We start from the raw sequence: 17,561 nt of genomic DNA, 5'->3' as shown, positions 1-17,561 counted from the left end.
ACTCAGTGTGTAAAAAAAAGCTCAAAATGGTACAGTATTTTTAAAACCTGTTCAAAAAACTAAAGCTGGAAATAATGGGTCAAATTCACTGATGAGCCACATATATATGTAACTGCTAAACATGCTCTGCAAGTACCATTGTTTTGTAGTTACGAAGGCTAATTGTTAGCACAGTTTCCACTCAAACTGATCAAAAAGCACTAAAAAAAATACAAATAAATAAATAAATAATAATATCAGCTGTGCACTCAAAACGTACTCGGTTACGAACGTAACCTCGGTTCCCTGAGATACGGAACGAGTACTGCGTATGGGGGAAAAGCTCCTTTTTTCCTCAATACTGAAGCCTTTTTTCAATAACGCAGTGCAACTGCACTGCCATTGGTTTAATCTGTAAACTTTTTTAAAACCAATGACGGCGCTGCGTAGCTGCACGAGCCTGTGGCGATGCAGCGCGCCAAAGCCCGCTAAAAAGGGGCGGGGCGTATAGCTATATAAGCAGGCAAATCGCCAGAGGAAATCAGGTCATACGACTGAAGCGACGACACTGAAGCCGCAGCCTCGTGGCACGGCATATAACGCAGTACTCGTTCCGTATCTCAGGGAACCGAGGTTACGTTCGTAACCGAGTACGTTCCCTTTCAATACTCCACTCATACTGCGTATGGGGAACGAATTCAACCGCGCCGTGCCACGGTAGGGAACAATAAGACTTATCTTGAGCACCCTGGGGCCCAGAGGATAAGTGAGAGGGCCGGAGCCGTCGAACCCTTGACGCAACACTGCTAAGAGGGAGCAAGCTCCCCGGAGGTGGTATGATGACGGAGTCTGAAGAGGCCGTCGTATCAAACCGAAAGAACCCGAGCGTGCAAGGTCGGGATGTCCAGGTTATAGAATCTGACAAAAGTGGACGGCGAGGACCAACTGGCCGCCTCACAGATGTCCTTGATAGAGACACCACCAGACCAGGCCCATGAAGAGGCCATCCCTCTAGTGGAGTGGGCTCTTACTCCTATGGGGCACTCAAGACCCATAGAAGAGTAACATAGAGCAATAGCGTCGACTATCCAACGCGAGAGGCGTTGCTTTGAGACCGAAGACCCCTTGGTGCGGCCACCAAAGCAGACAAAAAGCTGGTCAGATTGCCTGAACGGCTGTGACCGCTCAGTGTATACCCTCAAAGCCCTCACTGGGCAGAGTAAATTCAGCTCTTGCTCACCTGACAACAGAGGCAGAGCCGAGAGAGAAACTACCTGCGCTCTAAATGGCGTTGAGAGAACTTTAGGTACGTAGCCGTGCCTGGGTTTTAAAATGACCTTTGAGTCATTGGGCCCAAACTCAAGGCATGCAGGGCTCACCGAGAGGGTCTGCAAATCGCCAACACGCTTGACTGATGCTAGAGCAAGTAGCAGAGCGGTTTTGAGCGTTAGGGGCCGAAGGCCAGCTGACCGCAGCGGTTCAAAGGGAGGCCCTTTGAGCGCTTCAAGGACCGTGTGAAGGTCCCAAGTGGGAGCGGTGAGAGGACGTGGGGGCTTCAACCGCCTAGCACCTCTCAGGAAACGCACAACAAGGCCGTTTCAACCCACTGATTGGCCAGCAATAGGAGTATGAAATGCTGCGATGGCTGCTACATACACCTTGAGCGTGGAAGGGGTGAGACCCTTGTCCAGACGCTCTTGGAGAAATGACAGTATCGGAGATACGTCACACTCAACAGGGTCTTCGTTCCGTGCGGAGCACCAGTCAACGAAGACTGACCATTTCTGGGCGTAGAGGCGTCTCGTAGACGGGGCCCTCGCCTGAGCAATGGTATGTAGCACGTCCTTGGGGAGGCTCAGAGGCTCCCATCGAGGGACCATACGTGCAGAGCCCAGAGTTCTGGCTGCGGGTGCCAGATTGTCCTGTTCGCCTGAGAGAGGAGGTCCCGCCTCAGGGGGATCGGCCATGGGGCTTTCATGGAAAGCCTGAATAGCTCCGAGGACCAAACTTGGCTCCTCCAGAGTGGGGCCACCAGGAGGACTCTGTGCCTGTCTTCCCTGACTCGTCTGATGACCTGAGGGACCAGAGCGATCGGGGGAAAAGCGTAAAGAAGGAGGCTGGGCCAGTCGTGGGCCAGCGCATCTGTGTCCTTTGAAAAATAAGTTGGGCAATGAGAGTTGCTTTCTGAGGCGAAGAGGTCGACCTCTGCCTTCCCGAAAATCTACCAGATTTTGAGAACCGTCTGGGGATGGAGCATCCACTCGTCCGAGGGGACGTTGCTCCGCGAAAGCATGTCTGCTCCCAGATTCGACTTGCCAGGTATGTGTGTCGCCTTGAGCGATTGCAACCTGGGTAATGCCCATTCCAAGAGGCGCTTTGCCAGCATGTAGAGGCGGCTGGACGAAATGCCACCTTGGTGATTTATGTAGGACACCACTGTCATGCTGTCCGACTGGACTAAGACATGGCGCCCTTCCAGGATCGCCTGAAACGATCGAAGGGCTCGTTCTACCGCCAGCATCTCGAGGCAGTTGATATGGAGAAGGCTGGTCTGCCCTCTCCGAAGGCTGGTCTGCCCTCGCACAGAGCGCCCCAACCCAGGTTGGACGCATCTGTTGAGACCACCGTCCTTCTGGAAACCGCCTGTAGGGGTACTCCACGGCTGAACCAAACAGGGTTCATCCAAGGCTCCAGGGCTGCTAGACAGGCCTGGTTGACTCTGACGCGAAAGCGGCCGTGCCGCCAAGCATGAGGTGGGACCCGGAGTTTCAGCCAGTATTGCAGGGGCCGCATTCGTAGGAGGCCAAGCTGTAAAACTGGGGAGGCGGAAGCCATCAGCCCTAGCATCCTCTGAAAGAACTTCAGAGGGAAACAGGCCTTGTTCCTGACAGAGGCCGCGAGCTGCTGAAGTACCAGAGCGCGTTCTGGTGATATGACCGCCCTCATGCGGACTGAGTCGAAAACCACTCCCAGGAACATAATACGTTGGCTGGGGAGCAGTGAGCTCTTGGCAAAATTGACCCTGAGTCCTAGGCACTCTAAGTGGCTCAGGAGCACAGATCTGTGGTGGTCTAGCTCGGTTCGCGACTGGGCTAGAATGAGCCAGTCGTCGAGATAGTTCAGAATGCGGATTCCCATCTGTCTCAGAGGGGAAAGTGCCGCGTTCATGCACTTCGTGAAAGTGCGTGGAGCTAGAGACAGCCCAAAGGGAAGGACTGCATATTGGTAAGCCACACCCTCGAACGCGAATCTCAAGAATCGTCTGTGATGTGGGGCTATCTGGATGTGAAAGTAAGCGTCTTTCAGATCCAGCGAGAAGAACCAGTCCTCGGGGCAAATCTGCGTGAGGATCTGCTTCAGTGTCAACATCCTGAACTTCCGTTTCATGAGGGAGAGGTTCAGGAGTCTGAGGTCTAAGATGGGTCTGAGACCGGCATCTTTCTTGGGGACAAGGAAATAACGGCTGTAGAACCCCGACCCGCTTTCTGAGGGAGGAACCATCTCTATGGCTCCCTTCCTTAACAGCGTCAGCACTTCGGTGCGGAGGACTTGGGCGTCGTCCGGCTTTACCAAAGTGGGAATCACCCCGCAAAAACGTGGGGGTCTCCGGGCGAACTGCAGTGAGTAGCCGCATTTTATTATTCCCAACACCCACTTGGACACTCCGGGGATGGCCTGCCAGGCCTCGGCCCGCGTGACAAGGGGCTGGATAATGTCGGGTGGCAGGCCACTGATTAGGGGCCTGAACACTGACAAGTGTGGAAGAGGAAAATTGCTCTCTTTTAGAAAATGTGAAATCTTTATTGTGTTTGTCATAACAGTGCTTTGCGTGGACGCAACAACGGTGGGCCCAGGTCGCATAGCCGGCAGGCAAGAGAGCTTCTGGGGTGGTCCAGCCGTGGCGGGACTTTGCTCTTTCCTCTTCCTTCCCAAACGATCAGGAGGATTTAGAGGGCGTCGGGTCCAGCACAATCCTCTGCCGGGGGCCCTGACGTCCAGGCGGTTTAGCACGCTTGGTGGGGCGAGCTGGGTGCTGCTCCTTAGGGGGCGCCACCTGGGGGGCAGAAGGGACAGGTTTGCTCTGGCGCTGAGTCGGCGCAGTCCTGGGGCGACTCGAGGCGGAGGTGGAGCGCTTGGGCAGAAAGTGCCGCATAGCCTGGGACGACTTCTGTGCTGCGGTGAAGCGCTCCGTAAACCCTTCTACGGCCGGCCCGAAGAGACCGGATGGAGAGACTGGGGCATCTAGAAAGGCCACTTTGTCACTCTCCTTAATCTCAGTGAGATTAAGCCAGAGGTGGCGCTCCAGCACAACCAGGTTGGCCATGGATCGTCCAATGGCTTGGGCCGTGGTTTTTGTGGCGCGCAGGGCCAGATCTGTGGCGCTGCGGAGGTCGCAAAAAGCAGGTTCACTAGGGCTCGACTCATCCAGGGAACGGAGAAGCTTTGCCTGGAACACCTGTAGAATGGCCATGGTGTGTAGTGCTGAAGCGGCTTGGCCCGCAGAAGTGTACGCTCTGCCAGCCATGGCAGATGTCATCCTGCAGGGCTTTGAAGGAAGGGCTCTCTTGCTTTTCCACCACACAGCTGCGGGGGGGCAGAGATGAGCAGCCACGGCCTCGTCCAGGGGCGGCAATTGCTCATAGCCCTTCTCCTGAGAGCCGTCTACTGTGCCGAGAGCTGCAGAGGAAGTGCGTAGGCGGGCCGAGTAGGGGGCGCGCCACGACTTTGTGAGCTCATCGTGCACCTCAGGGAAGAACGGGGCAGAACGCTGGCGGGGGGCCTGGCGGCTTCCCGGCAGGAACCACTCGTCCAGCCTGCTGCGCGTCGGCTCCTCAGGGGGGGCCCACTCCAGATGGAGATCTTCGACGGCTCTGGAGAGGATGCGGAGAAGCTCGGCATCCATCCCAGCTTTGGCGTCGATGGGCTCTCGCGACGGCAAGTGGGCGGGGTTAGAATCACCGGCCCAGTCTTCCGTTTCAGAAGCCGCGAGTGACATGGAGTCATCAAGCGGCTCGTCCTCCGATCCGCCAGATGAGACGAGGTCACTCACTTCAGCTGAGGGACGCTGCTCTGGGCGTGAGAAGAGGACGGGGGACGGCTCTCTCGTTGGGGAGGGTGAGGCACGCGGGCGCCGAGCCGGCGTGAGCTCACCCAAACCCGGGCGCTGAGCCCCTCTTCCCCGCTGTCGCTTCCTGGCCGGCTCGCGGGAGGAAAAGGACGGGGGGGGCGTGAGGGGCGGGGTCACTTTCATTAAAGAAAGCGATCCGAGAGCGCAGAGAGGCGAGACTCATGCTCTCACAGAAGCAGCATGAGGACTCAGTGAGTGCAGTTTCAGCGTGGGATTTACCCAGGCAGGAAACGCACTCATCATGGCCGTCATTCCCATGCAGAGGGACTCTGCATATGCCACAGTTGTGACGCGGCATGGCCGCCGCCGTTAAAACGGCGTTTTTTGTAGGAATGCTCTTTTAGAGCGGTGGAAACCGCTGGAAAGCTCTTTTTTGTGATCGCCGGATAGCGGCAGGAGATCGCTGAGAAGCGGCTGCAAGCAGGAACCCGGCAACCCGAGAACGGCGCACGAAACGGCTGTCTATAGAGCGGCGGCGCTGCAAGCGGTCGGCGGTCTCAGCTGGTCCGCTGCGGTGCCTATTCAACGGTGAAAAATCCAGCGAAGGCGTTCAGAAGAAATTCAGCGAAGTGAAGTCGTCGCTGAAGGAGTAAGATCTGATTTCCTCTGGCGATTTGCCTGCTTATATAGCTATACGCCCCGCCCCTTTTTAGCGGGCTTTGGCGCGCTGCATCGCCACAGGCTCGCGCAGCTATGCAGCGCCGTCATTGGTTTTAAAAAAGTTTACAGATTAAACCAATGGCAGTGCAGTTGCACTGCGTTATTGAAAAAAGGCTTCAGTATTGAGGAAAAAAGGAGCTTTTCCCCCATACGCAGTATGAGTGGAGTATCGAAAGGGAACAATAGTCAAATCAGTGAACTATGACTATCCAAGTATATTGAAAGTACAAAACAATGATGTTCCCTTAAGCCAAAGACATACAGGAGGGTTATCTTGTGGCATCATATTTATGTTCACTACTATGTTCATGTTTTACAGGATTTTTAAGCAATGATGCCTGCAAACAGGAAAAATCTCTCCATTTACTATGATGAAACCGCAGCCTATTGTCAATGACATTTCTGTGAATTACAATTCACATACAGACTAGCACCAACATTTAGCCTTGAAACAATGAGAGAAAGAAAAATACTAGAATAATGGTATACATATAAATGATCTTACACTGAAGTCACACATACACACACACACACACACACACACTCGTGCACGCACGCCCACACTCGCACACATGCACACACACTCACCACAGGAATGGAATTTAACATGCAAAAAAAATATATATATATGCATGGCCATATGGCTAATACAGCAAATAAGATGTTAGCTTGGGCAATGTCAACAGAGAAGAAAGTGTAAATGTAGCTCAACAAGTTTGAGATTCAACTCCTAAGGCAAAGCTTAGTTTGCAGATGGAAGCAGTTCCATTGCTTTTTTCCTCCCCAGAGTGGGGTAATATTTACTTTGTAGGTCCTATTGCTCCTATGATCAATCAGCTCTGAGCCACTCCATCCTGGAATGGAGATTTGGTATTAGATAGAAACAAAATGGATTTACAACATACAAAGAAGAACCTTGAAAATCCCTACCAGCATTATACCGTATCCCTATCACTGCCAAAGGTCCAGAATTTAAGTCGGTTTTTTCAAGTGATTTTTGTCATCATTGTTTTAATCAATGCTTGTGACAAATATTCTGGTTTGCTGTTGTTTCAAATGAATATGATACATTATTATAGCTGGACGTGTGTGTGTGTGTGTGTGTGTGTGTGTGTGTGTGTGTGTGTGTGTGTGTGTGTGTGTGTGTGTGTGTGCAGTTCAGAGAGAGTTCTTGCAATACACTTTTCAAAGCAACGGTGAAGCATCACCTCTGAATGATGGGGGGAGGGGTTTTATATATAGTGGATAAAATATATAGAAATCCTTTATATATATATATATATATATTCATTTAAAGGATTTCTATATTTTATCCACTGAATAGTCTACAATATAATATCCATATGGAAATGCCAATGGAAATGCTTCTCTCCTTCGGTGCGTGTCTTTATTCCTCTGAGAACTTCAAAGCGGACCGCTTGAGGTAAATTATCTGGAATGATTAGTATATTAATTGATTTACGATGCCTACCCAGCAAACACACCACGTACTAGTTACGTAATAACTGCACCCAAGAAGATTGGAACTGACCAGTGTACTAAATCCATACGTGTCAAGACAAATACAGCAACAAGCAAAGAGGCATTGACAGAGTCAAGAAATGATGATGAAAATAATTATTATTAATACTTCAGTAAAGTTCATTAAATCTATTCTGTTGTTATTGTATCAAAAAGCGTGCTCGTTAAGATACCAGTAGTAAAGCTAATCCAGCACAAATTAGTGCATAAAAGGTCACCAAAATGAAGTATTTGAACTTCATAATTAAATACAAAAGGAGGAGAAAAACTGCAAAAAGGTCCACTTTTTGAAAAAAAGAACCCCCCCTTTCAATAGGCGGGCTACGGACCTGGCATGTGTTCTTATTACTTAATTATGCTACCCATGAGGCTCTCGAGTGCAATGGCTCATGGGAAGCGTCTACAGGCCCACAGAGCACTTTGTGGGACATCTGAAGCAAAAAAGGCCTTTGTAAGATTTGAAACTAGCCTTACAATCCACACCCAGATTAGATATTCCAGATCCAAACAAATCATTCACACAGATAGTAGATGAAAAAAAGGTGTGCATGACATCAGTATTATGACAAGATCATAGTGGGAAAATGACACCGGTAGCCTATTTCTCAGCTAAATTGTAAGCTGAAGCAGCTGAAAAAGCAGTTAATGCTTCTAGGGATATTGTGGGATACAGTGAACTATCTCTTTTGGTCCCACAATCAGTGTCACTTCTTCTTCGACACGTATGTCTGCAGCACAATGGCTGAGAAATCATACAATTTTACTTGAAATGCCAAATGGTAAAGTACAACAGTGCCTCCAGATACTGGTACACTAAGGGCTTTACTCCCAGGCATTAAAGTCTCCCATAGCACTCATTCTCCACTGCAGCGATCTTTTGAACCTAAATACCTAAATATTTAGGTATAGATCTCAGACAACACTGCGCATACCACCCTGCTAACAGAGGGGCAGTAGAGCGAGAGAATGGAACACTAAAGAATAAATTGACCAAATGCTGTGATGAAACAGGTCTATCCTGGCCAAAGGCCCTCCCCATTGTGTTACTGTACATGAGAATGAGAACCAGGGTGAAAGCAAATTTGAGCCCATATGAGATACTGATTCACAGACCCTCAAATGTGAAGATGAAATGTGTTACTGTGCAGAAAAAAAGGTAAATAAATGTATTATGAATACTGACTCCAAATCTTTATAGAGCGTTGGGTTCTTAACACAGACTGCTGTAATTTGCTTTCCATAACAGCCCAAACTAATATCATGCAACATAGTATCTACCACAGAAAATGGCCACATTGATCAATGCACCCACTTTACCTATCCATCAGCCACTGGTTAGACTAACAGTCTGCACCCACATGTACTTCACTTACCCCTGTGCACAATAGAAATCAAATTTCTGGCTTTTAGCAAACACTAAGAGCACATTATTCTAAATGTTCTCAGCATTTTCACACTTCAGGGCAAATATTACTGTAAGTATGCAGAAAATATTGTAGGCATAAGTAAAATAGGTGTGTACAAAAATACAAATATAATCTCATGATACATGTCCACAAATTTAAGATAGTGTAATACAAAGATTAAGTGAAGTCCAGACAAATTAGTGAACAGGAGCAATCACTAATAATGAACCAAATCAATGCCATTTGGTAGCCTTTCTATGATGGCAAGAGATGTAACAAAACAATGAATAATGTGAAGTTGTTCAATGAATCTGTGTGCAAGTTTGAGTAAAGCAAGAGCTGGCAGAAAAACAAAGACAGAGAAAAACTATAGTACATTAACATTCGCCTTACAGAATGAATGAATATACTTTTGTGTTTTGTGTGTGAGACACATGGATACTTTTATACAGTTACTGCATAAGTAGTACCAGAAATATTATAATATAAAAAATACGTTCCTCCGGATGCTAATGCTAAACTAGCTATGAAGAAACTGCATGCAGCTATCAGCAAACAGCAGTCTGCACATCCTGAAGGAGATTTCATGGTTGCTGGAGATTTCAGCCACTCCAACCTGAGATCTGTACTACCAAAATTTCACCACAATATCTCCTGTTCTACCAGAGGGGACAAAATCTACCAGATCAGGTATACACAAACATACCCTTTTTTGCTCGTTTCGATCAAGGCATAGGACATTTCACCTCAACCACTGACTCTTCTACTGCTCACAGTTCACTTTCAATCTCAACAACGGACGTCTCTTCAGCGTTTAGCAGAGAGGATGCACGCAAGGCAGCTGGTCTGGATGGCATACCGGAACGTGTTCTCAGAGAATGCGCTGGACAACTGGCACAGGCTTTCACTGACGTATTCAACCTGTCACTGGCCCAAGCCAACAGTTCCTACTTGCCTGAAGACTACAACCATCATACCAGTGCCTAAACGCTCAGCTACCGAATGCCTGAATGACTTTTGCCCAGTTGCACTTACCCCTATTGTTATGAAGTGCTTTGAGAAACTGGTTCTGAATCACCTCACTGCGGGCCTACCACCTACACTAGACCCACACCAGTTTGCCTATCACCCGAACAGGTCGACAGAGGATGCAGGAGGAACACCTACATGAGAATACATCAGAATGCTGTATATTGACTTTAGCTCTGCGTTCAATACAGTCCTCCCCACTGTAATGATCACTAAGATCAGTGACCTGGGTTTCTGCACCTCCACTTGCAGATGGATTCTGGACTTCACCTAATCTGTTAGGTTGAGCAAACAGGTATCCTCAACCCTCATTCTGAACACTGGCATCCCACAAGGCTGTGTTCTATGCCCACTACTCTACTCCCCATTTACCCACGACTGTGTTCCTCTGCATAACTAACATCTTCATCAAGTATGCAGATGACACCACCGTGGTCGGCCAGATAAGCAACAACGATGAATCGGACTACAGGGAAGAGATCCGAAGCCTGACAGCATGTTGTGCCATCAACAACCTGACCCTCAACGCCACAAAGACTAAAGAGCTCATAATAGACTTCTAACAGCAGGAGACATTTCCCAGTCTACATCAATGGAACTGAGGTTGAATAGGTCTCCAGCTTTAAGTTCTTGGGATTTCACACCTCTGAGGATCTGTCCTGGCACCAAAACATGCTCTGGTTAGGAAGGCACAACAACGCCTGTACTTCTTGAGGAGTCTTAAGAAAGCTCATGTGTCCCCAGGGATTTTAATGTTTCTAGAGTTTCTACCGCTGCATCATCGAAAGCATCCTAACCAACTCCATCACTGTATGGTATGGAGGCTCCACTGTGTGTGAACATAAAGCCCTGCAAAGGGTGGTCAATATCGCCCAACGCATCACTGGCACCCAGCTACCTGCCATTGAGCACCTTCACCACAGCAGATGTCTGCGCAGAGCTCAAATCATCATCAAGGTCTCTTCAAATCCCAGTCACAAACTGTTTAGCCTCCTTCCATCAATAAGGAGATACAGGAACAGACGCACCAGAACCAGCAGGTTCAGGGACAGCTTTTTTCCATCCACCATCACACTACTGAACTCTACACGACACCGTTAGAACACTATAAAAATACTGTATATAACTTCTGTAAAATTATTTACATACATCTGCACTATTTCATTTATGTGTATTGTAGATCAGTGCATTAAGGGGTCAGAGCGCACATACACATTATATACAGTATACACATATTGGCATTATATTAGGTGACTACTAATTTTCATAAATATAATGCAAATGAAAGTAAAAAAGGAGCTAGATGTTAATGTAAGATAAGCGTATAAAAAGTGTTGTAAAATATAGAGCAAGTATCACTTGAATCAGTGTGAAGGACAATTGGTCATTTCTGTATTAGCCGACAATATGCCTGATAAGCTTAATGACATTATGAGGACAAATGCTGTGGAAAAAAAAAAAAATCACCCAAAATATTGGAATAAAATGCAAAGGGTAGATGTAGCAATGAATGGCAATGGTAAAGACAAAGACGTAAAGAAGGTGGATAAAAGAGAGAAGAAAGAAGGTGGGATCTTACTTTGGGAGTGGGGCAGGAAGCAGTGGACAGGCGGGACTGCTGAGCACGGGGAGACTCTGAGGGGGTGGTACTGAGAGATGCTGTGTCCCGTGGCAACACTTGCACACCCCGAGAAATAATGGCATCTGGAATCTATGGTTAAAAATATGTTTAATTATATAGTTAATAGTATCTATAGTTAAAAAAAATGTAATAGTTATGAAACATAGAATATATTCAGTTACATCAGAAAAACAACTGGAATATCACAGACAAGAGAAAATGACCAGTTCTGTTCTCCAATACACAATATATATAAGCAATTCTTAAGCGGTTGGTCTTAAAGCGACGGTTAAACACCTACTTCTTCAACACACACACACACACACACACACACACACACACACACACACACACACACACACACACACAGACACACAGACACACAGACACACAGACACACACACAGACACACACACAGACACACACACAGACACACACACAGACACACACACACAGACACAGACACACACACAGACACACAGTGTTATGAACAGTAGGCTCATGAACCAGAGTTAATGTATTCAATGATAGAGACTTAAAAGCACCTTTTGCTTTGGTGTCTGCCAAATGCTGTAAATGTAAAACAGCATCAAGGTAGACTTCATTATATCTATTACAATAAACTTTCAATAATGTTCATGATTCGTGAAATCCTCTGGATATAAACTGAGGACAGAGTAGTACATGGAATAATACATAATGCATTACTTTCAGGTAACTACTAAACTAAAATACATATAATATACATATCACAGGAACATTTCTGCTGCAGCTAGACCAGTCAGCAATACTATTGAAGCCATTGACAGGTGAACTGAATAACATCTATTATATTGTTACAGTAGCACCTGTCAAGTGGTGTGATATTAGGCAGCAAGTGAAAAATAGGTTTGACTCCAAAGCAACAAGTCTGTAAAGTGTTCAAGATATGTAGTGGTTAGTAACTACTAAAAGCAGCCCAAAGAAGGAAAGCCAATGAACCTACAAGAGTGTCAAAACACAGTGCACTGGAGCTTGCTGCTCATAGGTCTGTTTAATGCACTTCTGAAAGCACCTACAACGGGCATGTGAGCATCAGAACTGAACCATGGAGCAATGTAAGAAGGTTCTGACATCATTTAAATGACACGGTGTATATGTGTCATGTGGATGATACTTTAACATGGACCACCTAGTAAAACACTGTTGCTGACCAAGTACACACCCCTTTATGAGTTCAGAATTCTCTACTAGCAGAATAATTTGCCATGACAAAATGCAAAAAAAAAAAGTTCAGGTCTATTTTAAAGTTATTCGTCAGTGTTATTCTGGTAGCACAAGGGAGACCAACACAATATTAAGCAAGTGGTTTTAATGTTATGGCTGACTGGTATATATGAAAAGTGTTCTATTTATACCATAGGCTTACTAGCAATAATCAGCACTATAAGTCAGTAGTTCTTGCCAAACTGGGATAAACATAGCCTGTAGAGGTGCATATTTTGGATACTAATCTATTATTAATATTAATCATTGCAGTACATTATTTACCACAACTTAATAATCACATAACATATTAGAGAACTAGATGTCCTATAGATACAATCTCGTATCTGTAACATTTTTCTGATTGGCTGCATTCGGCTCAATCTAAGGCCTGTCCATGCAAAACTGAGGGAAACTGAGGGAAAACCTAGTAAAATGTAAATCATTTATATCCCGATTCCTTCATGTAAAAATGAGAATGTTGATTATGCGAGTTCTTTTTAGGATCAAACAACTCCCATGATTAGATACCACATTTTTATGTGAAATTTGCAAAACATAAATAAATAAAATAATTTAATGGAGGAATAACCTTAACATAAACAGGTGTCACCTACCTTGTCTCCACAGTTGCAGGTGAAATGAGAGGGAAGGATGGGAGGGACGAAACAATTCAATGCCTGCCCCCCTTTGGCCATGATAACAGCATGAGTGGGATGGAACACACTCTGATGAATGAACATGGCATGAGTCAATAGACACACAATCATATGCACAGCATGGATCAACAGTGACAGATACTTGTACACAGAGGGGAAGTGGTAAGACTTTCACAAGTCTCTTGGAATCAAACAGAAAAGCGCATCTTGCATATATTTAACAAGCAATGATAAACAAATGCAAAATTTTAAGACAGGCCAAAAAGACCAAACTAATAAGAGTCACTGGATTATTCAAAAGAACTAGATCTAGTACTAGTTGATCTATATCAAATATACTCACCTTTGCAGCAATAGCGGCTGCTGTGATATGTGAGCAGCCACTATCCTCAGTTGAGGCAACACCACTGTCTTTCTTTTCCTCCTCTTCGTCCTCGCACTGAATGCCCTTGTCTTCAGTCTGTTTATGTGGGCTGGTGACAGGGGGAGGTGAGAAGGGTGGTGGGGGTGAGGGCAGGTCCTCGAGCGCATTGTGAACCTCCTTCACCTTAACTATAGCATCACGCAGAAGGTCGATGGCATGAGGCAGGGCAGGCAGGATGAACTGGAAGCACTCCTGGAAAAAGGAGAAGATCACTGTACAGTATAGTTTTGTACAAGCAGTACAAGCTTACATTTCTCTCTCTGGCTATATTCAAGGGTGGCTACCTTAAGCTACATTGCATATGATGTTTTCTGTTTTTCGACATTAAAATACTCTCTAACAGTGGTCTTTAACCTTTTCAAGCACACAACACCTTTGCAAGTTAAAAAATTTTAAGATCTACAACACTATAAGGTGCTAAAAGAAAGAAAAAAGTATCCACAAAGACTAATGCCTTTTTCTTTATTAAACCCTGTATTGATAATCACAGTGAGGAAGTAATACAGTTAAAATATGTAATGGACTTACTTTATAAGACTAATTTTTACTAATCACCTAATCAAAACAGTCAAGCTTGTGTACTATATCCGTTAAATACATAATTCTGCAAAAAGATACTAACAAATGCACTTTAAACTCTTCTTAAAAAATAATCAGTTCCTCACATAGAGCTTTATACATAATTCTTTTAAACTAGCTGTTATCAAACGCCTAATTAAAAAACAGACCTCAACTCTTGTCAGCACTAGGCACAAATATATCATCACCCTTTTATCTCAAAAATTTAAGAAACTATTGTAAATATTTCTGCTTATATTTGCAAAGAAATAACACTCAAAATATCCATCAGTGAGGAGTTTGTCCTCATTGCAGTACTAAGATAGCTCTAGTTAAAGTGGTAAATTACCTACTACTGGCCTTTTAGGGTTGCATGCTTGTGTAGTTTGACCTTAGGGCAGCTTTTGTTCCAGTTATAGGTCAACCTTGCAATCTGGATTTATGACTCAGTTTAAGTTCATTCTAAGCTGAAAACCTATTTGATAAGTAAAGCCTTTTGTTAATAAGCTTCTCTCTTATGTAAATGTACAAATATGAATATCTATCAGAACTATTGGACATCTCACTTTTGCTACATCTGGTCACATTCCAAATTTTAGATATTACGGTGGTAATTTCACAACCTCTTCACAAATTAACAGCACGTTTGTGTGAGCTGAAACTGTTGAAATCAGTTAAACAAGCTTACAAATAGTGAGAGCCACTGTTTCCCAATGGAGCAAACACCAGTTACTCAACATTTTAAACTTTTAAATAACATGATGAAACATGAATCTTATACACAGACTGTTGACTTAATGAAGTATTGATTAGGTGATCAATAAACCAAATCAACCAAATCTCATTTAACACTTATCTGTTGATTTGTTGTAATCACCATCTTTACCCATCAGGACCACTTCGATGGCAAAAACAGTGTACAGTGAGGAACAAATACCTCAAAAGTACCTCAAATATAATTGGAGTAAAATAATAACTAATAAGTGTTGAAAAGAAAAAGTATTGGCTGAGGGAAAGAAGAGTTACATTTTGGCTTTACTAGTAGAGGAATACAGTGAGTTTCAGGTTGCTTCCATCCTTAAAATTTCAAAAACAGCAGTTCATAAGAACAAGGTCAAGCTGCACAACAAAGCTACAGACTTGGCAGAGTCTGCCAACTAGTCAAACGTTACTCAACAACCATAGGATGACATCAAGTGACCTACAAGTGGAGTGCATAGTGAGGACAGTTCTAAACAGGCTCTTGGAGGCAGGGTTTTAAAAAAAAAAAAAAAAAAAAAAAAAAAAGCCCTTCATCAATGAGAAGCAAAGAAGAGCCAAACTGAGGGATTGGAATGTAGATGACTATAATGTTTATAATGTTTATTTTTAATGTTTTATGCAAATAATGTTTATTTGGAATTTGGGAGAAATGTTAGCAGTAGTTTACAGTATTGAAAAAAAGGCTAATTTTACTCAAACACACATCAAGAAGTGATAGTGTGTGTCTGATGGTAAACAACAGCTGGTGCGACAGTGAAAGTATTGTTCCTCTCTCGCACTCCTGCTCACACAACTTGGAACACCTAACCATCAAATGCCCTTTCTACCTTCCTCAGCAGTTTGGCTTGGTCATCATTGTAATCAGTTTTTTTGGTTATGCATATTTATCACAGATGTCTATAAAGACATCTATATTTTTTTCTGGACTCATTCACAATATTTTTAATTAATTAATTATTTTTCCAAAATGAATATCCTGAATACTGAAAACAATTTATAAGGCTGAATTGATCTATTATTTACTTGTTAATTTCTTATCCAATAGAGGTATTCTCTGAGGCCCTCAATTAGCCATGGTCCTCTATGAAATGTTAGTAAAATATGTTTGATCAATTCAATTCAGATCGAGTTAGACTTCTGTGATAACCAAATAAATTTAGTTGCACAGATCAATACTATAGCCTATAGGCCATATTGTGTTTGCTCCATTTTGCCTCATTGATTTCAACCTATAAGGTTAGCCAACTAACTTTTCTTATTTTGTATCCCCAGATATACACAATGTAATAGTAGGAAAACAGAAGTTTACCTTTTACTTTAAAATCTGCAATACCCCCATGGTTTTACATACCAAAAAGAACACATTTCAGTTCCAACTGGCCAAATCAACTGCCTTTCACATTCAACAAATTAGATTTTCTGAAATGTAAACTTTAGTCATTCATCTGACAACTGCTTTACTTAAGAAATCAGGAAAGATTTTAGGTTTGAAATTCAAATTTTATTTGTCACAAACAATCATGTAAAAACATTTCACTGCATTTGGTACTGTCCTTGATATGAAAAGTTTAAAAAAAAAAAAAAGCAGGAGGCTCAGAATACAACCCTGAGGGGCTCAAGTGCAGATGAGTTATATGAGTTACTTGTATTGCTTGAGGTCTGTCTGACAGGAAATTGGAAATCCATTGACACAGGGAGGACTAGGACCTACAACTTGGGAGTTGAGTATAGAGGAAATTATGGTATTAAATGCTGAACTGTTACATACAAACACCATTTTAACATAATTGTCCTTTACGATTTCTAGGTTGCTCAGTGGTGCAATAAGCAATTAGGGGTAGGGCATCAGGATTGATAAAGTAGGTATGGAAGAAGAGGCCCTCAGAATAGGAACTTAGAACACTGGGAGCTTGGCAATGGTGTCCTCAGCGGAGCAGTTGGGATGATACGTAAACTCTATTTGGGTCCAGGGGGTCAGGTTGTAAAAAAGTGATGAAATCTCTGACCAGTCTTTCAAACATCCTTTCATCAGAGGTTAGAGCTACTAAGTCATAGTCAGTAATGCAGGAAGGCTGAGTTTCTTTGGGACAGGAACAAAGGTGGATTGTTTGAAGCACATGGGGATTATAGACTATTTTTAGAGAGAGGCTTAATATCTCAGTAAACACCAGTGTTAGTTAGTATAGGCTCTCAGGTAACTTGTAATGCTGTCTGAATGCCTTCCTTACCTCATGAAAAGAGATGTTGCACGCGTTTTCCAATCCATCACTCTCTACATGCATGCTACTTGTTGCACTATTAGCATTGCTGCTGTTAGCACTGTAAGCTGCAGCCTTAAAGCAAGCATAAATGTTGTTCAGCTCGTCCACCAGTAAAGCATCTGCACTCCCTATTTAGAGGAGGTGTTTTATAGCTTGCAGTTGTTCTTGTCCTGCCACAGGCTCATAGAGCCACTGTGTTGAAATGGTGACTCATTTTTGGGACTGGTAACTGTCCTTAAACAGAATGTACCAGTGGTCCAGTGTCCTCTCACCCCTGGTGGGGCAAGTGATATGCTGGTAAAAGATTG

At 44.4% G+C, this 17,561-nt stretch overlaps 1 protein-coding gene across 1 annotated transcript in view; it reads right to left on the bottom strand.

Moving 5' to 3' along the window:
• LOC132852850 (gephyrin-like) overlaps positions 1–17,561 on the bottom strand; it is a 39,689-nt gene that overhangs the window by 14,270 nt on the left and 7,858 nt on the right. The window contains exons 7-9 of the mRNA XM_060880331.1: positions 13,592–13,864; positions 13,207–13,317; positions 11,303–11,434 (exon numbers count right to left, since the gene is read on the bottom strand). Coding sequence (XP_060736314.1) covers positions 11,303–11,434; positions 13,207–13,317; positions 13,592–13,864 — 516 coding nt within the window. The remainder of the gene's footprint in view (positions 1–11,302; positions 11,435–13,206; positions 13,318–13,591; positions 13,865–17,561) is intronic.

Source organism: Tachysurus vachellii, chromosome 10 (assembly GCF_030014155.1).
Source record: "Tachysurus vachellii isolate PV-2020 chromosome 10, HZAU_Pvac_v1, whole genome shotgun sequence".
NCBI lineage: Eukaryota > Metazoa > Chordata > Actinopteri > Siluriformes > Bagridae > Tachysurus > Tachysurus vachellii.
The sequence above is the reverse complement of the archived record's forward strand: the minus strand, read 5'-3'. Positions and strand labels throughout refer to the sequence as shown.